At 36.1% G+C, this 23,253-nt stretch overlaps 1 protein-coding gene across 1 annotated transcript in view; it reads left to right on the top strand.

The window, feature by feature from the left end:
- TTBK2 (tau tubulin kinase 2) overlaps positions 1–23,253 on the top strand; it is a 131,063-nt gene that overhangs the window by 87,064 nt on the left and 20,746 nt on the right. Inside the window, exons 7-10 of the mRNA XM_081049240.1 lie at positions 3,137–3,202; positions 6,689–6,781; positions 7,411–7,536; positions 18,885–19,042. Of these exons, the coding sequence (XP_080905366.1) occupies positions 3,137–3,202; positions 6,689–6,781; positions 7,411–7,536; positions 18,885–19,042 (443 nt within the window). The remainder of the gene's footprint in view (positions 1–3,136; positions 3,203–6,688; positions 6,782–7,410; positions 7,537–18,884; positions 19,043–23,253) is intronic.

The following is a 23,253-nucleotide window of genomic DNA, read 5'->3' as shown; positions in this document are numbered from 1 at the left end:
TCTATGTATCTATTTTTATGCCAGTACCATGTTGTTTTGATTACTGTAGCCTTGTAGTATAGTTTGAAATCAGGTATCGTTATACCTCCCAATTTGTTCTTATTTCTCAAGATTGCTGAGGCTATCCGGGGTCTTTTATGGTCCCATATAAATTTTAGGATTATATGTTCTATTTCTGTGAAAAACGTCGTTGGTAGTTTGATAGGAATTGCGTTGAATATGTATATTGCCTTAGGCAGTATGGACATTTTAATTATATTAATTCTTCCTATCCATGAACATGGAATGTGTTTCCATCTATTTATGTCTTCTTTCATTTCTTTCTTCAGTGTTGTATAATTTTCTGAGTACAGATCCTTTACATCTTTGGTTAGATTTATTCCCAGATATTTTATAGTCTTTGGAGCAATTGTAAATGGAATTGTTTTTTTAATTTCTCCTTCTGCTATTTTATCATTGGTATATACAAATGCAACTGATTTCCGAATATTAATTTTATATCCTGCTACTTTACTAAATTCATCTATCAGTTCTAATAGTTTCTTGGTGGAGTCTTTAGGGTTCTCTATATATAGTATCATATCATCTGCATATAATGATAATTTTACTTCCTCCTTACCAATTTGGATGCCTTTTATTTCTTTCTCTTGTCTGATTGCTGTGGCTAGAACTTCCAGCACTATGTTGAATAGAAGTGGAGAAAGTGGGCAACCTTGTCTTGTTCCTGATCTTAGGGGGAATGGTTTTAGCTTTTCCCCATTGAGTATGATGTTAGCTGTGGGTTTGTCATATATGGCCTTTATTATGTTAAGATATGATCCCTCTATTCCCACTTTCTTAAGGGTTTTTATCATAAAAGGTTGCTGTATTTTATCAAATGCTTTTTCTGCATCTATTGATATGATCATGTGATTTTTATTTTTCATTTTGTTAATGTGGTGTATCACATTAATTGATTTGCGGATGTTGAACCACCCCTGCATACCAGGGATGAATCCCACTTGATCATGGTGTATGATCTTTTTAATGTATTGCTGAATTCTGTTTGCTAATAATTTGTTGAGAATTTTTGCATCTATGTTCATTAGAGATATCGGCCTGTAGTTTTCTTTCTTTGTGGTGTCTTTGTCTGCTTTTGGGATCAGGGTGATAGTGGCTTCGTAAAAAGTGTTTGGGAGTCTTCCTTCCTTCTGGATTTTTTGGAAGAGCTTGAGGAGAATAGGTGATAATTCTTTTTTGAACGTTTTGAAAAATTCACCTGTAAAGCCATCTGGTCCAGGGCTTTTGTTTGTTGGGAGATTATTGATTACTGATTCAATTTCCCTGGTGGTAATCAGACTGTTCAGGCTTTCTGTTTCTTCTTGAGTTAGCTTTGGAAGGTTGTGCGCCTCTAGAAAATTGTCCATTTCTTCAAGGTTGTCAAATTTGTTGGCATATAGTTGCTCATAGTAATTTCTTACAATTTTTTGTATTTCTGTGGTGTCTGTTGTCACTTCTCCTCTTTCATTTCTGATTTTATTAATTTGGGTCCTCTCTCTCCTTTTTTTAATGAGTCTGGCTAAAGGTTTGTCAATTTTGTTTATCTTCTCTAAGAACCAACTCTTGGATTCATTGATCTTTCAAAGAATATTTTTTAAATAGTTAAATCTTAAAAACAAAAAGGAATAATTAAAGGGGAAGAAAGAATTTCATGAAAAAAGAAATAGACAACTAATTTGAATAGATTAAACATAGATTACAAAAATGAGCAGAGGAGGAAGACATAGAATGTTTATCTTAGGCTATACTATAGCGTATGACCAAAGCGATTCTGATAACTAAAGATTTTTAAGGTAACATTTGTCATAGTCTTTTTCTGACTACAACAGTAATGCATGTTAATTGAGGATATTTTGAATGAAATTACTGAAAAAAAATGTAATGAAAATTATTGGCTCTTATCATTTTCAAATTTGTCAGTTTTCATATTGAGCTACTATAATGCCATCCATGAATCACAAGGGGACTGACTTGATCCTTGTGAAACAATAGAATGGAAACAGTGTATGATTTCAAGTCAAAAGAACTTGGTCGATACCTGATTTTATCACCTACTAATTCTGTGTTCTCAGACAAGTTTACTTACCTCTCAGAACCTGTATCTATGTCTGTAAAATGAACAAGACAAAGACCCTGCCATCACAGAGTTTATATTCCAGTGGAAGAAGACAGGCAATAAATATGTAAAAATATACATAAAATTAATTTTGAGTAGTGAGGTCTTTATGAGAGAAAAATAAAGCAAATAAAAGAATAAAGTGACATTGCAAGGGTGGGTAGTATTTTAGATTAGGATGATTAAGGAATATTTGTGAGGAAGTGACATTAGAGCAGAGGGCTTAATGTGAAGTAGAAGAGCTCGCCGTTGGAGGCACGCAAAGAGATGGCATTAGAACTGGAGACTAGCAAGTGCAAAGTCTTGAGCTAGAAACACAATTGGTTGTAAGAGAAACCACACATAAATCTATGTTGAAATGAGTCCAAAGCCAGATCGTGGAATGTTTTGTAAGCCAAAGAAGAGTTTGGACTTTATCCTAAGTAGAGCTCTCTGAAAACTGGGATCATGCATTATTCCTGTTTGGATTTATTCCCAGTAGCTTGCACATAATAAGTACCCATTAACTTGAATTTATGAATATATAAATTGCATATATAGGGAAGGATACAAGTTGCCACCATCTTTGAATTGAATTTGAATGAAATAGCCAAGACGCAAAGAGGTTGGCATCTTAGATTACTTAGAGATTCTTCAGGGTCTTAATTTATTTGTAACCAGAGCCTGAATATTAATGTGTATACAATGATTCTTGGCATGATTATGGGTATATGAAAGCATTTAATGTTTTCTAATGTACAGAGTTTACTTGTTATAGATACTACTTTATTTTAAAACGTTGGTAGCAAAAAATGGAACTCATTGATAACTAAGATGTTAGTTATCTCTAATTTTCTATAAGTTTGCAATAAAAAGAAATTTAAAGTGTTTTATTTGACAGTAATGTATATATTTTTCTCACGTGTACTTAATTAGTACAAGTGCACTGAATCTTTTGCTGTTTGAAGCTCATTTATTATTCTTTGCTTGATTTTGTTGTAGCCTCGAGCTGTGGCAGGCTTTCGAGGGACAGTTCGTTATGCATCAATCAATGCTCATCGGAACAGGGTAGGTATCTGAACGAGAGTCAGATAAGTATAAGCATGCCGATCTCTTGAATCAGACTGACTTCTTTACTTGAGAATCATTCTGACTTCTTTACATGAGAGTACAAAGATGCGGAAAGTTCTTTGGAGCAGAGAGAAGGGTGTTAGTAATACTTAGTAATGCATGGTAAGGTGTATAGTGGACAATTAGATGTGTACAATTACATAGAAAATAACACTGGATTTGCCAGAAAAGATAATTGCTAAATATATGTCATAGGGAATCTTGTTTCCTAGGTATAAGTATTAACCAATTTAATATTGAATTTTGAAGAAATAAAACATTCGTGTTCTATTTCAGTAAGTTATTTGGAAATATCATACTGTCAATACCTAATGAAATGTAGGGGTCATCATTTTATCTATAATAGTGCATCTAATCTGTGATACCACCTCTATCAAACCTTTTGTTTTCATGAAGATCTCAAGTGTAGACAACTTCGCAATTTTTATCTTAGTAAATTATACCTTTCCTCTTGGGTTTAAGTTTTAACTCTCTCTCTCTCTCTCTCTCTCTCTCTCTCTCTCTCTCTCTCTCTCTCTCTCTCATCCTTTTGCTCTGCTCTGATTTCTTTTTCTCATCCTGAACCTTAATTATGAGTAGGAAAGGTGGGTATTTTGTGGATTCTCAATCCTTGAACTTGTTTGGATGGAGTTGAAAATTTTAAAAAATGATTCCTTGATAAAATATAAATATTTTCTTGTTCTTTCATTACCTCATTTTTGTTCTTTGAAGCCAGAATTGCTGTAATGAAAATTTGACCAATGCTAAATATAATAGGAAGAGTATGTTGAGGTCTCACATGCTATGCTCCTGTGCATTTAGTTTCTTAGGATATGATTATAGATTGAAAATAGGAAAAGTATTTCTATCAGTGTGTAGACTTCTGTCAAGACTCATTTGGTTTGATCCAGTGTTGCTTTATTTTATGGCATCCAAGCAGTTATTCTGCCTTAAAAAGAAAGTACTCTTATTTTCCAAATAGATTCTTAAAACATTTTAGAAGTAGTAGGCTTTCTAATTATTTCTGTTAAAGAACTGTCAACTTTGGAATCTTTGAAATAGGACATTCTTTTGTGGTAAGCATAAACATTTCAGAGATCATAATCACTATGTAAACATTTCTAATATAGCTACTAGAAAGAGATTATATATATATATATATTATTTTTGTAAATTTGTAGAGATTTCTTCTAAAAGCCTCTTCAGCATACAGTGCTCTAAAAGTTACTCTGTTCATCTTTTTAGTGTTTGTTATTCATCTGACCGTGGTAGAGGAATTTGATACTGTATAGCCTTGATTCTTACCTTCCATTTCTGCTCCCAGCACACCTGAGGAGTAGAATGCTTTATATAGTAACACAGCTTCACAACAATGATTGTCAGTTTATGTGGTGACACAGGAGTGCAACTTGTGGAACCTTCACAGGTGCTTGTCTAATTTAAAAAGATTTAGCAGATAATTCTAATAAATTTGTTTCTTCCACACTCTGCAACCCTGATTAAACATAATATGCTCCATTTCCATTTTTTTGGTACCCTAATCTTAAACTTTTTATGTAAAAAGTTTCCCACAAAGACTTTTTAGAACACTTGAACTCTGTTCATTTTGTCTCATTGCTGTCCTACATTTTAATCCTTTGTTTAATACTTGTTTTATCTCATTATGTTGAAGGAATTATTTTTTCTGGTTGTATGGTTGCTATTGAGAAAATCATTGTCTATTTAACTGTTGTTACCTTGTATTTAGTTTTTTCTTTTTCTTGATTGCTTTTGATACCTTTTTTTGTCTTTGGTGTCTTGCAGGTAACATTCAAATGTGCCTTGGTGTGGATTTCTTTATATTTATTCTGTTTTGGGATTCTCGTGCTTCCTAAATCTGAACGTTCTTGTCTTTCATTGATTCTGGAAGATTCTCAGACATTGCTTCTTTCAATATTGCCTCTTTCCCTTTCTCTCTATGCCTTTTTCTTCATATCTCCAAATTGATGTACGTTAGACCTTCTTGTTGTGGCCTCTATGCCTCTTAAGTTCACTCTCCAATTTTTTAAACTCTTTGTGTGTCTCTTGCATTCTAGATAATTTCTTCAGGTATGTCTTCAATAATTCTTTTTTCTTCTGTGTTTGATCAGCTTTTTAACATGTCCATTGAGTTTTTAATTTCTATAATTGTACTTTTTATTTCTAGTTGTTTTTTTTTGGCCCTTTTTCAAATCTTTTATAATTGGTCTTTATTTTCTTGGATAGAATATGGTTCCTTTCTTATGACTTTAATTTCTTTTTTTTTGTTTAAACATTTCATATTCTATATCCTATAATTCCATTTCTGAAATTCTTGAATATCTGATTCTATTCTTTGGTTTCTCTTATCATTAACTTATGGTAGCCTGCTTTCTAATGTACTTTATGATGTTATGTAATGAGCTTATATTTGGTGGGCCTCATAGAAGTCCTGAATTTAAGGGTGCTTTTATCTTGACAAGATTTTTATTTGCACCTGTCATTACTGCAGGACAGGATCATCCAGAAAACACTTCACTTCTGGGCTTGATTTCCCAGAACACAAAGGTGGTATAAATTTAAACCCCAAATCAGAGAGAGGGGCAGGCCTGTGATAACAAATTCTCAGGTCAAATTCTTTTTAACCCCTCACTTTATCCCATTGACAGTGGTTAAATTCTACAGAAAAAAAACACACTGCAGTATAATGTGTATAACATATATTGCACTAAAGATAGCCCTTTGAGGGTCCTAGCTATACGGTGATGGTGGAGAGGGTATCAGTTACAACTTCTGTGTTGTGTAGGCTCAGTGCTTTTACCCCTGTCCCCTAACTGATTGATAAAACTCTGGTTGATAAAAGCTATGACAGATACCCCCAGAACTGCCAAAACCAAAGTTTCAGTATCAACTTGCTTCTCTTGTTTCCAACTTACTTTTAATTTTGGCTCTTATGATTTTCTTCTTTTTTTATTTTTCACTGTGGTAAAGAACACATAACATTACATTTACCATCTTAACTATTTTTAGTGTACAGTTCAAGAGCGTTAAGTATATTTACATTATTTTGCAACAGATTTCTAGAACTTTTTCATTTTGCAACACTGAAATTCTATGCCCACTAAACAATAATTTCCACTCCCCCTAACCCCACCTTCTCTTACTTCTTAATGAATGCGTTAATTAATGGGCTGTTAATTATATTATTTCCAGCATTTCTGGGTTTTGGGGTATTCTTTGTATCAAAAAGTTCTTCAGTGTATCTATTCTCCTTTATAGATTGCTGTATAGCTATGTAAATATATAGATATATTTACCAGATAATTTATGGGAAGTATATCTAAATTTGTAGTCCTAATTAGATGAAACAAAATGGTTAGTCCTTAGGCAATGTAATGTATTCACAAGGAGTGATATTGTAATGTGAATTCTGTTTCGCTTATGAAGGAAATGGGAAGACATGATGACCTTTGGTCCTTATTCTACATGTTGGTGGAGTTTGTGGTTGGCCAGCTGCCGTGGAGAAAAATAAAGGACAAGGTAATTTTGGAAATGGAAATGTCAGTTTTGGTAGGGGAAAGAAAAATTTCTCCTGGGTAGTCATTTTTAGTGAGAATATGCTTATGTCTAAGAATTAAAATTTACAAGCACTTTCACTATATCCTAATATGTATATTTTTCTCTCTATGAGCTGTTATTAGAGATCTAATTAATGTTACGACTTTTTCTATGTACATTGAGAATAGATACTAATTTAAGTACAATTATCACTTCTGATTTGATCTCTAGCCTTACTTAGCTTTTATTTTCACTAGTTCTCTCTTTTTCTTTTCTATAAGTCAGTTAAACTTTTAATTTTTAATAGTCACATTCTATTATTTGATTTGAAACCTGTAAACACTTGTGTTGATAAAGAAACATAGATTCAGGATCCACTTTTTCTTTGGGGAGCTATCAATTCACTGATGCAGAGCTTTGTGTTACCCTTTGGTTTTGCAGTATAGATCCCCCCACTTTTAAAGCACTGTGCATTAAGCTATTAGTAAGAACTCAGCTCTTGCTTTATACTTAATTACCCACTATCTCATTCCTCTGCACATACCCTTGAGACTCTTAATGTGTACCTGCCAAGAGAAATTGACTTTGGTTCCTTTTTCTTTACTTCCCAGGAGCAAGTAGGCTCTATTAAGGAGAGGTATGACCACAGGCTTATGTTGAAACATCTCCCTCCAGAATTCAGTGTCTTTCTGGACCACATCTCCTCTTTGGATTATTTTACAAAACCAGACTATCAGGTAATCATCTTTGTGAGTTCTGTGGGCTAACTACTCTCATTCAGTCTCTGTCTTCACTTACTGTAGCTTTGAGGATGTTGTAAATGACTAGCGGAGGTCCCTAGAATAATACTATCTTAATGTATCCTGAGGAATGTGGTGAAATTAACTGGTGATGACAATGTGTGTGTGTGTGTGTGTATGTTTCTTTCCTTCTGGATGAACATACTTTATTAGAGTTTGAGGTTTGTTCATCATGTAACATGTTTTACTGTTCCTGCTGTGCTTCATCTGGTGCGTAGAACTGCTTATAGATAGCTCAAATTATATAAATCCTATAGCTAATCTGTTGACCAAAAGGAAATGTCCAACTAGGTAATATATCTGTTGAGGGCTTAAGGGTTGCACATCATATGTTAATAGGCTATGGGGACAACAGTCAGTGAAGACTGTTGGCTCCATTTTGTCTGTGGTCTGTGAATCATTTCCTGAGAGCATCAGTTAATGAGGCCTATAAGGTTGTCTAGGTTTACCACAAATTGCATCCCTAACCCATCTAGCTGTATTTCAGAAGATTCTATTGCACTCAGGGAGAACTTGGTCAGAGCTTAATGCAAAATAATCACTATCACTGAAAACATAAATGAAGCCGCACATAGATTAATAATAATAATGTATTAGTGTATCATTTTGATCTACAAAGGACAACACATAGATTTTACTGCCTGTTAATGGACGTTTTATATTCTAAAGTGTTGTCAGTCTAGTCAAAAAATTAAGATTATCCACAGCACAGTAATTTTTTTCGCATATAATAACTATTTCTGTGTGAAATTGCAGCTTTCGTATAAGATATAAACAAGATAGAAAGCAGAGAGGTAACATACAACTGTGGGTTCTTAGAGAGCTTAAGCAGGTGAACTTGTCTTTTTTCCTATTGGCTATTTGCATTATAAACTATATAGACTGTCTAACAAATGGAGAAAATACATTGTATTTGAGTTGCTGTGGAGTATGTTCTTACAATTACATCAGAGAGTACACATTACTTGCAATAAAATAATGAAATTATACCTGTAAGACCAGTTTAGGAAAAGCTGGAATATATCCCAACTTTCCCATCTTGGGTGCTAATAACTTTTTTTCTGACGATGTTTGGGAGTATAAAAGTTTAGCATAGCAAAAACTTTTTGATCACATTCTCCATTTACTTATGTCTATAATCTAAAGAAGACTGTCATATTTACCAGCTAACATTGCGATTTAGACCTATAATTAATTTAGTTTAAATTGACAGATTATTGTTACCAAGTTTTTCATTTGGATATTCTCTTAGAGGCTTCTCTGTGTTTCTGTCACATAATAACAAAACAAAGTATAGTTATTTTCCTATTTTTGGAAGAGAGAGAGCAGCCACAACAATTTCTTTGTTTCACTGATTCCATAAATAATATGCTTCTTTCCTGCTGTCTGATCTTTCATAAGCAGTGAGTGGGGAGCAGGTGGACTGGAGAAGAAAAATTGGGAAAAAGGGGTTGGTTTAAGTGACTGTGTGTTCTGATGACTTGTATCAGTGTGACATCAAGTTCCAGAAAGAGCTTTGTAGCTTGTTTCTTACTTCCCTCTCAGAGGCCTACTGCAGTCTTCATTTTGAGAAAAATTACTCTACTTTGAATATGAATGCTCTTGTGAACTAATACTGTCCGTATGGTTAATTTTATAGTTTGCAATTCATTCCTGAATTTGAGTTTAATTACTGTTCTTTCAAAATTTTAAATTCCTCATTGGACAACCAGTATAGTTAAAAACAACAACAAACCTCCAGCAACAAGCAAAAAAACATACCAGTATTTCCACATGACTATATCAGAGGGCAAATAACAATACAGAGGGTGCCAAAAAATGTATACACATTTTAAGAAAGGAAAAAACTGTATTAAAATTGTAATACAATGAATGACACTAGCATTCCTTTTTTTTTTTTTTTTTAAATTGGGGAATATTGGGGAACAGTGTACTTCTTTCTCCAAAGCCCATCAACTCCAAGTCCAGTCGCTGTTTTCAATCTTTAGTTGCAAGGGGCACAGCCCACTATCCCATGCAGGAATTGAACCTGCAACCTTGTTATTGAGAGCTCGCACTCTAACATACTGAGCCATCTGCCGCCACTCTGGTAGCTCTGTGGCATTTCATTGTCTTCAATCTAGTTGTGGAGGGTGCAGCTCACTGGCCCGTGTGGGAACTGAACCAGTAACCCTGTTGTTCAGAGCTCGTGTTCTAACCAGCTGAGCCATCGGGCCGCCCCCTACAATTGACTCTTTGAACAACAGGGGTTTGAACTGCACTGGTTGACTTATGAGTAGTTAGAAATCTGCATACAGGGAGGGCCAACTTAAGTTTTACACAGATTTTCAACTGTGTGGGTGCTCAGCACCGGTGACCCTCGAGTTGTTGAAGGGTCAACTGTATTTTAAATTAAAAGTGTATAAAAAAGTGCTGGGCCAACATTTTCAGAAATGTAGTGATAAAAAAAAAGTGTGCCTACCTTATAATTTAAATAAATCCTTTTAAAATGCTTTGAAGAAGGAAAACATCTCTGTAGGGTGCCTAGGAAAATCTTATCAACCTTGAATTCCACCACAGGACCCTACGTTGTCACTAGTTAATGGGAAACTAAAGTGGCAGCATTAGATTGGATAAAGAAGAGGCCTTACATGGTGCCTTTACACATTATTGTCACAATACTGACGCACAGCAATGTCACAGTAATACCTGGGGAGTACTATTATCCCCATTTTATGGAGACTTGGTTTAGACATGTAGCCTGGGAAAACTAAGGGTACTAGAAGTGGTTTCTGAACTCATTTCTGACTCATTCAAAAAGACCCAAGCTCTTTCGGCACTTTGCCATCTGCCTTCCTTGGAGAGGTGGCCACAGACACAATGGGCACTGTAAAGTAAATATCAACATGACTGGTTAAGAAAAATGTATGGTTCAATGAAAGTACTAAAAAGTTATATGAAGAATTATCTGAAATTTTTGTTATAAGATCACATGGTTCTGACCTGAGAACATTCTTATTAGAGTGTTCAGATTATTTTAAGCGTTGTTTAGCCAGCTGAGAAGACTAATGAAAGCCACACACATACACACACACACACACACACACACACACACACACACACACACACACACACACACACACACACCATTGGTGAGCCTGAAACTAAAATGTGTGTATCAACTAATTCATACACTGCCACAACATAGCTAAAATCAGAGGATATGACAGAGGAAATCCAAAGCTGATCATGCTTCATTAATCTTATTAATATACTTTCCGGGTTTAGGAATGGGACTGTTTAAACAGAGATTACATCAAGTCAGGATTCCCTGACTCTGATAACATAGGAGTTAAATTTTCCACAGGGCATAGATGGGCTGCTTGTGAAAGAAAAAAATAAGACGTTGAGCTATCAGGGAAGGTCTTTCTCTAATGCTGCCATTTAAGCCAAGTCCTAAAAAGTGAGACTGTATTGGCCATGTGAAGAGCAAAAATAAGAGGAAGAATGTTATAAGCAAAAGGAAGAACATGTGCATAGGCTGTGATTCAAGGAAGGAATGGAAAGAAGACAAGTGCCAGAACATAGTAAAAGAGGGGAGAGATTAGTTTGAGATGAAATTGGAAAAAAGGTCAGGGACTAGATGATGCAGGGCCTTTAATCCTTGTTAAGGAATTTGGATTTTATTGTAAGTGCAGCAAGAAGCCTTGGAAGTCTAACAGACGGGAGTACTGTGATCCAATTTGTGTTTTAAGAGAATTATTTTTGCAGTTGTGTGCATTCAAATGAGGCAGAGGAGAGTTAGAAATTGTTTAGGAAGGTATTGAGATAGGCTTAGCTATACCTTGGAAAGAAAGAAATATTTTTTAAAAATCAATGCCTTTGGGGGGTGGGTGATGAGGGTAAAGGGGATCAAATATATGGTTGTGGAAGGAGAACTGACTCTGGGTGGTGAACACACAATGGGATTTATAGACGATGTAATACAGAATTGTACACCTGAAATCTATGTAAATTTACTAACAATTGTCACCCCAATAAAATTAATTTAAAAAAAAATCAATGCCTTAACATTACAGAGGTTTATTTGTTGGTCACATAACAGTGTAGTTAAGTTGGGTGGCTCTCCTAGGCAACTCTCAAGTGGTAATTGAACATCCAGGCTCCATCTGTATTTTGACACTGTTGTCTTTTTAAATATATCTCGTAGCCTTTACAGTTACCAAGATGGGCAAGAGTGGGTGTGGATGATCGCTTAGGGGTTTCATGACCAGGCCTGGAAGTGATCTAAACACTTCGGCATATACCCCTGTGGCCAGAACCCATTCACATTCGCCCGATTCTGACTGCAAGGGAAGCTGGGAGAGAGTCTTCCCTTGTGCGCAAGAGGCAAGGAATGAGGAAGGTCTTGACTCTGATGTAAACAGTAGAGAGGGGGGTGAATTCCTGCTCTACCCACTTTAATTTTCTCTTTTCATTCCCCATTGTACTTACGTGATCTAGCTATATGGGACCCCTAAATGCAGTCAGATGAGACTACAAGCCCTTCTCCCAGCACCCCCTGCCTGCAATGCTTCCGTTTCATAAACCTGCTTATCCTGTGAAATTGCAAGCCAACTCAGATGCCAACTTCTTCAGTCTGCTCTGATTCCTTCCTGACAGGAAGGAATTACTAGCTAAGTACTAGCTAAGCTAGCTAGTACTATCTAAGGAAGTACTAGCTAGTACTCCTTACTAGCTAAGTTCCTTTAGAGCCAGGGCCTTGCCCATTTATCTCAGTTTCCTCAAGAAATCAGCACAAGGATAGGCATTTAGTAAAAGTTTGCTAAATTGAATTAAATCTGCTTGATCTGATTATTGCTTCTATTGAATGCAAACTGAAAACAAGACTGTTTTGTTCTCCTTTGCATTCCTAGCACCCAGAACAGTAGGCATTCAGTGTATATCTGAATCAATGAATGGGTATTTGATATAACTATAGCACAAGTAGAGTCGCAAAACATCCCTGTTTACTTGACTCCTTAAGTTCAACTGTGTATATGCAAGAGATAGAAAATTTTTAATATGTCTGTGTTTTTGCCTGCCTGGTGGCTCAGTTCTCCATGCCCTGTGGTGAGGATGATGGTGTAATGCCCTTGTGAATCTGCTGTTCCCTCGGTCTTTCTCTCATTGACAGCTGTCCATTCATCCAGAATCAGGCTGCACTGAGTGTGATTCTGATGTTTAAAAGAATAGCAATTTAGGGATACAATGGAACCCCTAAAAGCAACCAGCTTACTTCATTTACATTCATCTGAAGAAATAGAAGTCTACCCTTTATGGGCATTTTAATGGGCTTTCAAGGATAATTTCAACTATATGCTGTTTTTGCTTTGCCTGCTGACTAGCTGTAAGTTTTCTATAGTGCAAATAGCTTTGCACTTCAAAGATACACTTTAGTTGGTGTTTCGCCACACACCATTTGTATGACCTTTCTAAGACTGTTTTCTTGTCTGTGAAATGGTAAAAATACCTTCCCCACAGTGTTGTTGTTAAGAATTTAATAAGATAATTGTGGAAATGTTTTTTAAATTGTAAAGCATCGTAAACGTAAGTGGTAGTACGTGTATCTCAGTGGCACTGCATTTGCCTATAATTATCTCATTTTCTTCATTCTTATATTCTACTCAACATGACTTCTATGTTGATAGAACTTCTTTATATTTTCTTTATGTTACTTTGTCCTGTTAAGGAGAAAGGAAGTGTTGCTTACCTTTTCAGTTGACCTTGTTAGGAGGCATCGAGCTTCGTACAATGTCACTTCACCTTGTGGGCTGACAGCACATAAAGGGAAGGTTGGTATCAGGCAGCCCTATTGGCTGAGCAGCCAGGCTGCCTCACTCGGCCTCAGGTCCCCTGGGGCAGCCACCAGGGACACTCCTGAGTTGTCCTCTGTATCTTGATGTAAGTGGTGAAAACCTCTAAAACTCTGGGCTTTTGCAACTCATTCTCTTTATTTGATTCCTGTCTTGTTATGGTTCTGTTCTCTAAAGGATGCGTGCAATGCATTTTTTCCCCCCTGTACCAATGCTGCTAAAAATCCCTGGAAGAGGAGAGAAATCTAGAACACATGCGTTTCTTTCCCCTTGTTGTATCTATTTATCAGTGGCATGACTCAATTTCTTTTGCAGCAAATAATCTACTTTTGAAGTAGCCAGCCCAGCATTGCCATATGCTCTGCTGGTTAAGTGCTTTATTGATCCATTCATTTGCCGTTCGTTCACTGAGAATTCAGGTATCAGGATTCTCAGTGAGTCCGCAGTATCACATTACAAATGATTCTTGTTTTTGCAAAGATTGGACTCTGTCTACATTCTCTGAGAGGGCAAACTGGGATTTCATATGGAGGTAAATATGGTAAAGCTATTGATTGCTTTTGTGCTAAAGATTAGAGAAGGGAAGAATGCTTCCCTAAGGCATCAGTCTATGGCAGATGACTGATTGCTATGAAGAACAAGGATATTTCAGGTGGTGGGAACTAGCACCAGGCGTTTTGTGGAGCACACATGCTTACATGTATAGTTAATTTAGATAATGCATTTTTGTTGGTTAAATTTTTTCTCATTATTGAAAGTAATGCAGTAAAGAAGTAGTTATTATAAAAGTAATACATAGTTATTACAGAAAAGTAGATAATCCAAATTATTAAAAATCTCATTACCTAGATGTAGTACCTGATTTTTACATACTTTTTTTGTGTCTTGAATAATTTGCTTTAGAAAAATCATTTCATTGTGTATCCCATTAGAATTAGGATTAAGAAAAATGGACTACCTCTTAATACATAAGTGCAAGTAGAAGGGAAATTAATAATTCACAACAGGAGCCAAATAAAAAGTAATACTGTATTGTTGCTTGTCCACACCCTCCTCTGGTCCTCCTTCCCCAAAGTGTTTTTTTCTAACCCTGCTCCCCCAGAAGTCGTTTTCCCCAGTCTCCTCCCCTTCCCTGCTTTCACTCAAGGAAGATTCACCTTCCTGATGATTTTATGCCTCTAGAGTTGCTCACACTAGTTCACCAATCTCTCTAATTGCAGCAAAGTGGAAGCATGTTTCTCAAGAGGTCTGATTTATCTTAAAGGTTCTTTTGCTTTCTAACCTCATGTTTATCGTGTTATAAAGTATCATATCAAATGTCTTACCTCTGAGTAAAATTCTCAGGAAGCTGTGCCACATTTATCAGGTGACTTGAAACCCTCTCTGGCATATGGCTTCATCTCCTGGGGGTACACATTACCCTAATTTGAGAAACCTGGATTTTTTAGATGAGTTTGTATCTTCTAAGAATATATTATTAAAGAAAAGAAATAGAGGAGTCAGTTGTATACTAGATTTCCAGTGATTCTCAGTGGAGAGATTTGGGACTTGCCTTCCTAGAGGAAGTGTCAGAGTCATCTGCAAAGCTTTTTCAGATTTTATTCTACCCCTTCTTGAGTTTGAAAATTACTGCCACGATGAGCTCTTGTTCTGATTGGAAAGTGTTTTATTCCTCAATTGTATTGGAGTAAAAAAAAAAAAAAAATGAGGCCCACCAGTTCTCTCTCTCTCTCTCTCTCTCTCTATATATATATATATATATATGATTTATTTATATATTTATATATTTATATATGATTTATATATTTATATGATTTATATATGATTTATATATTTATATATACATATATATGATTTATATATTTATATATATGATTTATTAGGTGACTAATTGATATTCTCAAATCTATTTGAACGATTAACTGAATTGTTTTGGTTTTTTGGTTTTATTATTTATTTAAGCCAAATGTGATCTAATAAATTCAGTTAACCAAGTAACTCCCTGCAAAAGTCTTTGACTTGTCCTGTTTCTACAAAGTATCAGCAGAGTTCTACTGAGTCTAACTATTTTAGTCTGACTATTTTTTAAATAGTATTAAAGAAGCACTTTTTTAAAAAAAATTTTATTGGGGAATATTGGGGGTCAGTGTGTTTCTCCAGGGCCCATCAGCTCCAAGTCGTTGTTCTACAATCTAACTGTGGAGGTAGCAACTCACTGGCCCATGTGGGAATCGAACCGGGGCAACCCTGTTGTTCCGAGCTCACGCTCTAACCAGCTGAGCCATCTGGCTGCCCCTAGTCTGACTATTTAGTGCCTCAGTGCTTTATCTTTCCTTCTGTTTGTTGTGTTCTGTGCCTCCTGCTGCTGGTCTCTAGTATCACCATCTTATTTTCTTACAATCAAATTGTTTATTTGAGGCCCAATGGCGTATGCTACATTTTCTAAGACATACAATACTGTGATGATTGTAAGAAAATAATTCCATGATAAAAGGACATTGGCGTCAAAGCTGTTTAAGAGCACCCCATTGCAGCCCAGTACAGGCAAAGCATTTAGCAGGAGTGGGCTAAGTTAGTGCTCACACAGCAAGGCAGTTGCTGCCTCATGGGCAGGGACTCCACCTTCCCGGAAGCATGCATCTCGCTCTGTGAGAACCTATGAGAACCTCGATTTCTGGAATCAGGAGAGAGGTCTAAGGTCTGCCACTTCAATTCCTATATGCCGGGCCTCACTCTATCTTCCTCCTCCTTTGTGTTTTCTACAGCCCTCTTCTTCTGACAAGTTGGGGAAGTCTAAGTTATAACATAGGTAACTTACGCCAACAAAAACATGACCAAAATAAAAATTCTCAGGTTTTATAATGATGCCTTTTCCAATTTCTTTTATCTTTTTTTTATTTTTGAAATGTTTTTAGAGTAACTGTGTAAGGGTTCTGTACTCACAGTTCCAACTTGGTTTGGTTGTTTTTGGGTTTTTTTTTCCCCACATCAGCAAGCAATTATCTGATACCAGCTGGGTGTCCTATAATTCAAATCAGTTTTAACACCATCTACCCAGAGATGGAGAGCATCAGATTCTATAGGTTAAGGATTCAGCCCCACAAGGCTGTCCTCCACGTCAGATGCCAATCGCAAGTCCTGGTTGTTGCCTGTACTGATCGACTGGGTATAAACCAGAGGTTCCCACGAATCCGCATCTTGGGTGTGCTTAATTTGCTAGAGTGGCTCATAGGACTTGGAAAACCAATTGTCTCACTAGATTACTGGTTTATTACAAAGGACATAACTCAGAAACACCAGACAGAAGAAATACATAGGGCAGGGTATGAGGAAAGGGTGCAGAGCTTCCGTACCCTCTTTGAGGGAACCACTCTATCAGCACTGCTATGTGTTTACCAACCCAGAAGCTCTCAGATGCTATCCTTTTGGGGTTTTGTGGAGGCTTCATTACATAGACATGATTGATTAAATTATTGACCATTGGTGATTGATTCTACTTGTAGCTCCTCCCCTCTCCCCTGGAGGCCACAAGGATGGGACTGAAAGTTCCAACCTTCCAATCACATGGTTGGTTCTTTTAGTGATTAGCCTTCATCTTTAGATGCTTTCCAAAAGTCACCTCATTAACATAAACCCAGTTGTGGTAAAAGGGGCTTTTTATGAATAACAGGACACCATTTCACCTTTATGGCTCTGAAGTAATTTCAGGAACTAAGGACAAGAGACCAAATCTTAGAACAAAAGATGTTGCCTGTTGCTCATATCTCTCAGGAAATTCCAAGGGTTTTAGGAGCTGTAAGCCAGGAACTGTGGACAAAGACCAAATATATCTGTAGTTTTTATAGATCACAGTATTGACTCTTACATATGAGACATTGTATTAGATACAGTGATGAACAAAATTAGTCATGTACTGGTCTCTTGGAGCTTACTCTCTGGGTGAAAGAGAGAGAAATCAATTAAATAATCAAAAATAACTATAAATTTACAATTGATAGCACTTGACCATCTCCTTGTTGAGATATTTTCTTCACTTGTCATCTGGAACACTACACACTTGGTTTTCCTACGTCACTGGCCATTCCTTGGTTTCCATTGCTGAGTCCTTTTTTTCTTTCCATCTAAATGTTGGAGTGCCCTAGGTCTTAGCCTTTGGGCCATTTTGCTACCTAGTTTCGTTAAATGGCACCATCCGATCCTATCACTTTAAATAATACTTATTAATATCTATATGCAGATGACTACCAAATTTGTATCTGTATTTATTTCTCCCTAAACTCCTTAAAATTTTCAATATCTCAATCCTCAAACTCACTGCCCTTCATCTCAGTAAATGGTAGCACCACTGACCCAGGGGTGCAGGACAGAAATCTAGATTATTCTTTCTTTACTCTCACAGTTTTCATCTAATCCATCAGCAGGTTCTGGTGATTCTATACATTATATCCAAATCCTGCCACTTCTTATCACCTCCGCTCTTACCCTGCTGGTTCAATGTCAGTAGCCTCCGCCTTGGTCATCTGTTCCAGCACCCTCATCTTCATCCCTGTGGATGGCATCTATTCTCCACTTGATAGCCAGAGTAATCTTTTTAATGTCTAAAACAGACCTATACAACATCCTCCAGTGAGGAAGTGCTGATTTCAGGTCTGGAGCAGGAAATGTACAAGATGAATCCCTGAGGATAGAATACTGACAGTAAGAGAAATGATGAAAGAATGAAGCCATAATCATAAAATGGAAAATGATGCATACTGTCAGAAACAGTAAAGGAACATTTTTGTGAGATCTTCCTCAAGATCACATCAGACTTTTGGAATTTAAAGACCAAAAAAACTGAAATTATGTATAATATAAATCAAGTAATAGGGCATATTTCTTTGTGATAATTTGGGTGTGTACATGCGCACACACACATACAGTTTAAGAATTTTTCAGACCCACAAAAAAATTGGGAGAAAGCACAATGTACTTCTATATATCCCTTAACACATACCAACTGTTAACACTGGTCACTTATTTAAGTTGAACCATATAAAAATGCCCCTTTTTGACAAAATAAGTAATCACATAGATGGTTGAAACTGAATACTCACATATACATACAGTACACATTTCCTGTTGCCAAACCATCTGAAAGTAGGTTTTAGATATGATGTTTCATTATATATCTTCCAAGAACAAACACATTCTACCACATAACTATAAACAAGTGCCTCACCTGAGAAAAATCAATGTTCATTCAGGTCATTATCCCCATAAGAGTCTTTATTCAAATTTCCCTATTTGTTATCGTCAGGTGTTTTTTTTAAATCATACTACAAAACGAATTTATGAGTCTTATTCTATAAGTGAAAGCACCCCCAGACTGTTGGCTTATTCCAGGGATGGCTTACTCTAGTTTTTTCTGTTTACTGCTGGCTTACTGTAGTTTTTTTCTTTGTGGTTTAGCTTCTTACATCCGTGTTTGACAACAGCATCAAAACCTTTGGAGTAATTGAGAGTGACCCTTTTGACTGGGAGAAGACTGGCACTGATGGCTCGCTGACAACCACCACGATTTCTACCACCCCTCAGTTGCATACCCGCTTGACCCCTGCAGCAATTGGGTATGTCCTCCTAAACAGCTCATGTAGCTATCTTTCCTGGAGATGTTACATTAGCAGAAATTATTTCATGCAGATTCCTTCATATTACCAAATGCTAAGATAAACACAGGTGAAAGCCTATGGATTTCCTTGAATTAACAGTGCTCTTGTATATACTTTGGTTCTGATTTACTTTTCTTAGAAAGTATTTATAGGTCATATTGTGAAATGGGAACCTAGAGCTTGTGTAACTTGTTGATATCAGATTTTCTATGGGTTTTCTTCAAAATGAGAAGGGGCATTTGTTGCATTTACTTCTAAAGAATATATGGGACCCTGGAAAGAATGAGCTGCAATTAGATCTATACTGTGCTTAAGTTTATTTGGGAACAAAACATGTAGTTTGTTCCTCTTAAGAAAATGATTTAATTTTCATAAGAAAGTGATTTAATTTTCAAAGTGTATTAGGAATGGGTTACCTATCATGTATTTCCATCTTCTTGATTTTTTGTTTTTAATGTTTTTCTCTGCTTACATTTAATATAGTTGCTTTTGTTTGTTTATTTGGGGGGAGATTATCTTTTTTTCTGACCCATTTTTTTACCTGCTCTGGTTGCTTTTAAACTGATTTCTAAAAAGTAAATAGGAAAAAATCCTCACACAATGTGTGCTAGTAGGACATTTTATCACTAATCCATTACTGTGATTTTATATTGAAAGATGGGATCACAGCTTACTGAATCAGAAAATCTTATGTGGACTTATAACTGGACATGTTATCCTTGATTAGCTAGTCTAAGAGTTCTTAAATACGGGATACCAACCGGCTATATCGGAATCACCACAGGTGTTTGTTTAAAATATCTATTTGTAGGATTCACCCAGACTTACTGAATGAGAATCTAGGTATGCAGCACAGAAGTCCATGTGCATTAGATGTTTCTCATGCTCCTATGACTTTGGAATTCACTGCCCTAGTCCCGCCGCCCTCCTACCCCCCCATTTTACAAATGAGGAAATAATCCTAACACTGAGTGAATCACCCAACTTTAGATAAATATTAGTCACAGAGCTTGAGCCTGTCTAGAAACTTTGATTCTCGTTTTAATGCTTTTGTCTTCTTTCTTCTTTGATTATTGTTAGAAGTAAATAAACCTCAAACTTGCAAAAATTGGGTGGTAGGACTTCAAGAAAACTGAAGTCAATGAAGACAGTGTAAATTCCCATCTTCCAGTGTTTCCCTCTAAAATAAGACAGAACAACAAAGGAAAAATAGAACACCACTAAGATCATGTCCTCAACATAATTTGAAAACAAAGCATCCCCAAACTTCAAAATAACAAAATAAGAGAAAATAACAAAACTCCATGTCCTTGTGCAGTATCTCTTAAGACCCTGCCTCACCCAACCCTGCCGTAAGGCTCTATAAAGCCAGGTCAATAAAAATTGTGGAGAAGAGGAGAATTAGCAGTGGGACCTAAGGTTGATCTAAAACCACACCAGAAAAACTAAGTCCATCCTAAGAATAACATGTCCAAGTAGATTAGATAATGAACTATAGGGAGGTAAATATATGCATGATTCAAAACACATGGCTTCTGAAGAAGAAAGACAAAAAGGGAGAAGTGTCCTTTGTCAGTTCAGTGGTGAAGGACCAAACATGTATCCATTTGGGTTCTATCAGGAGAGAGAAACTACATAGTAATTTGAACAGGGAAAGATGATACAAATTATTACCTGTAACACGGCGGAACTGGAGTAATGTGGGATTGATTAGTAGAAAGTGGAGAGAACTGTAAAGAATACATGAATAGCAAATATAAAGTGTAATTCCTACCATACTCCTAAGGCTGAGATTAAGCCTCCAAGCAAAGACCCCTGACCCCAGCCCTAACCCTAGGACTGAGCTCCTGACCTTGTTGAAGAAGGTTTGTCCATACCTCTGGAAAGTCGCTCTAATGCCACACTGGTAGAATTTGCTAAAAAGCTACTCACTGGAACTTGATCAAAATCTGCCAGAGAAAGCTGTTTGCTGTGGCTGTCTCACCAGACACTCTGCTGCAAAACTGCTGGGTAGTGGGGATTGCTCAGGCAAGCTGTTGGTTGCTCCTGTCTGTGTGAGACAGATGGTGAAGATGCTGCGATGGAGAAGCCACACGTGATGGAGAAGCTTGCTCAGCTATGCAATGGAACCCAAAGCAAAACACTTTCCTCCTGCAGTTTCTCTCTTGTGCCCTCCCCTGACAAAAGTTCCAGTGTCAGCTGGCAAAAGGAAATATTTAAAGGGCTGAGATCCACTTTCACAAAACAGGCAAAAAAGATGAATTTGGAGCTGAAAGACAATAAACCAATATTTGCAGAGGGCCAAAACGGAAATAAAATTTACCTACAAGAAAAGAGAACTCTAAAATCAGAGGACACACAGTATCTTCCCTGACCACAAAAAACAAATAAAAATCCACTTAAGTGTTTAGACTTTTCTATGCTGACAGAAGAGGGCACTAATTAAACTATGAATCGTGTAAAACACTCCAATAACAAAAATGAACCAAAAAAAAGATTTTTAAAGATCCATAAAGTGTTAGTTTAAAAAAATCAGAAAAGAAAATCTAATTAACTAAGGGAATTTCCTCTCAGAAAAACAACCATGAGGAAGAAGAAAACTGTAAGACAAAACCCCAAAAGGAATTAAGTATGCTCATTTATTTGAAGATATGGATAACCACCCTAAATCAGAAGTTTAAAAACTAATAGAAATAGATCCCCCAGGGATGGCCAAAGAAAGGGAAAGGGATTAAGAAGTACAAATTGCCAATTATAAAAATAGTCATGGGATGTAAAGTACAGCATGTGGGATATAGTCAATAATACTGTAATAACGGTGGTGTCAGACTTATTGGGGTGATCACTTCACAAGGTATATAAATGTCTAGTCACTATTGTACACCTGAAACTAATAAAATATTGTATGTCAACTGTATTGAAAAATAAATTTTAAAAATTGTTTATAAAGAAATAGACCCCAAAGCGGGAATTGGGGAGAAAAAAAGGTAAAGGAAAAGAGAAAGGAAGAAATGAATTAACTCAGGAAAAAAATGGAAAAAAAATATACCTCAGAATTGAATAAAGTATAAAGTACACAAAGGAGACTAGACTCAAATGAATATTTAATAAAGGGCACTGAATAAAATTGGGAGAAAAAACCGAAGAGAATGAAAATAAAATAATCATTTAAAAAGGCTAGAGAGAAAGTAGTGTAAATGGGAGGAATAGAGAAGGAATAGCATTTGTATTATTAAAGAAGAAAAACAAAACAATACCAGTTAAAACTGAGAAACTTGATAGCAAAAGGTTAAATAAGAAAACAGGGACTAAGAGCATTTACAAAAAGGTATACGTCCAAAGGTGACCATTAGGTAAACCTTCCAAAATATAAGGGGAGAAAAAAAGTTTATAAATTAAGAAAAAATAAGTTTATAAATACCCATCTTGTAGAGAAATATAGCAAAAATAACAGTACACATAATTATAAAATACTATGGCAGAGTTGAGACCCAACATATCAGTCAAAGTAATAAATATACATGGGCTTAACTCATCTATTAAAAGAAAAAGATTTTCAGTTTGGTTTGCATCGCTGTATACATATTCTATGTACAAGAGACACACCTAAAACAACCAAGAAAAGGTGTTTCATAAAGAGATGGACAGATATATACCAGAAAAATGGAAAGAGTAAGAAGAGAATGTTGATCCCAATGTCAGACAATATAGAATTCAAGACCAAAAAGCATTATAAGTCACTAAGTTGGAAGGGTGCTTTTTAATTCTAAGTGCCACGGTTCACAAGTAGGACATAGTATTTATTAATATTTAGTCACCAGAATTGCAACAGTCACCTCTAAGAAGCAGCAAGTACAGGAGATTCATGGAGGTATAGATGGAAAACACACTAGTAATTGGAGATTTTAACATACAACTAAGTTCAAGATAGATCAAGTGAGCAAAGAAGAAATAGAAGACAAACAACATGCTCAATAAGGTAGATCTTACACATATTTTCCAAATATACCCTGATAACAGAGATTACACCTTCTGCTCAAGTGCCCTGGTAACATTCAAAAAAATTGATCAGTTATTAGGTCACCAAGAAAACATCCATAGTTCCTAAAGGAGAAATACTACTTTATCTGATCACACTGCAATAGAACTAGAAATTAACAAAAACAAAA

The sequence above is a fragment of the Rhinolophus hipposideros genome, assembly GCF_964194185.1.
Source record: "Rhinolophus hipposideros genome assembly, chromosome: 5".
Lineage (NCBI taxonomy): Eukaryota > Metazoa > Chordata > Mammalia > Chiroptera > Rhinolophidae > Rhinolophus > Rhinolophus hipposideros.
This window is presented reverse-complemented; position numbering and strand designations above follow the sequence as displayed.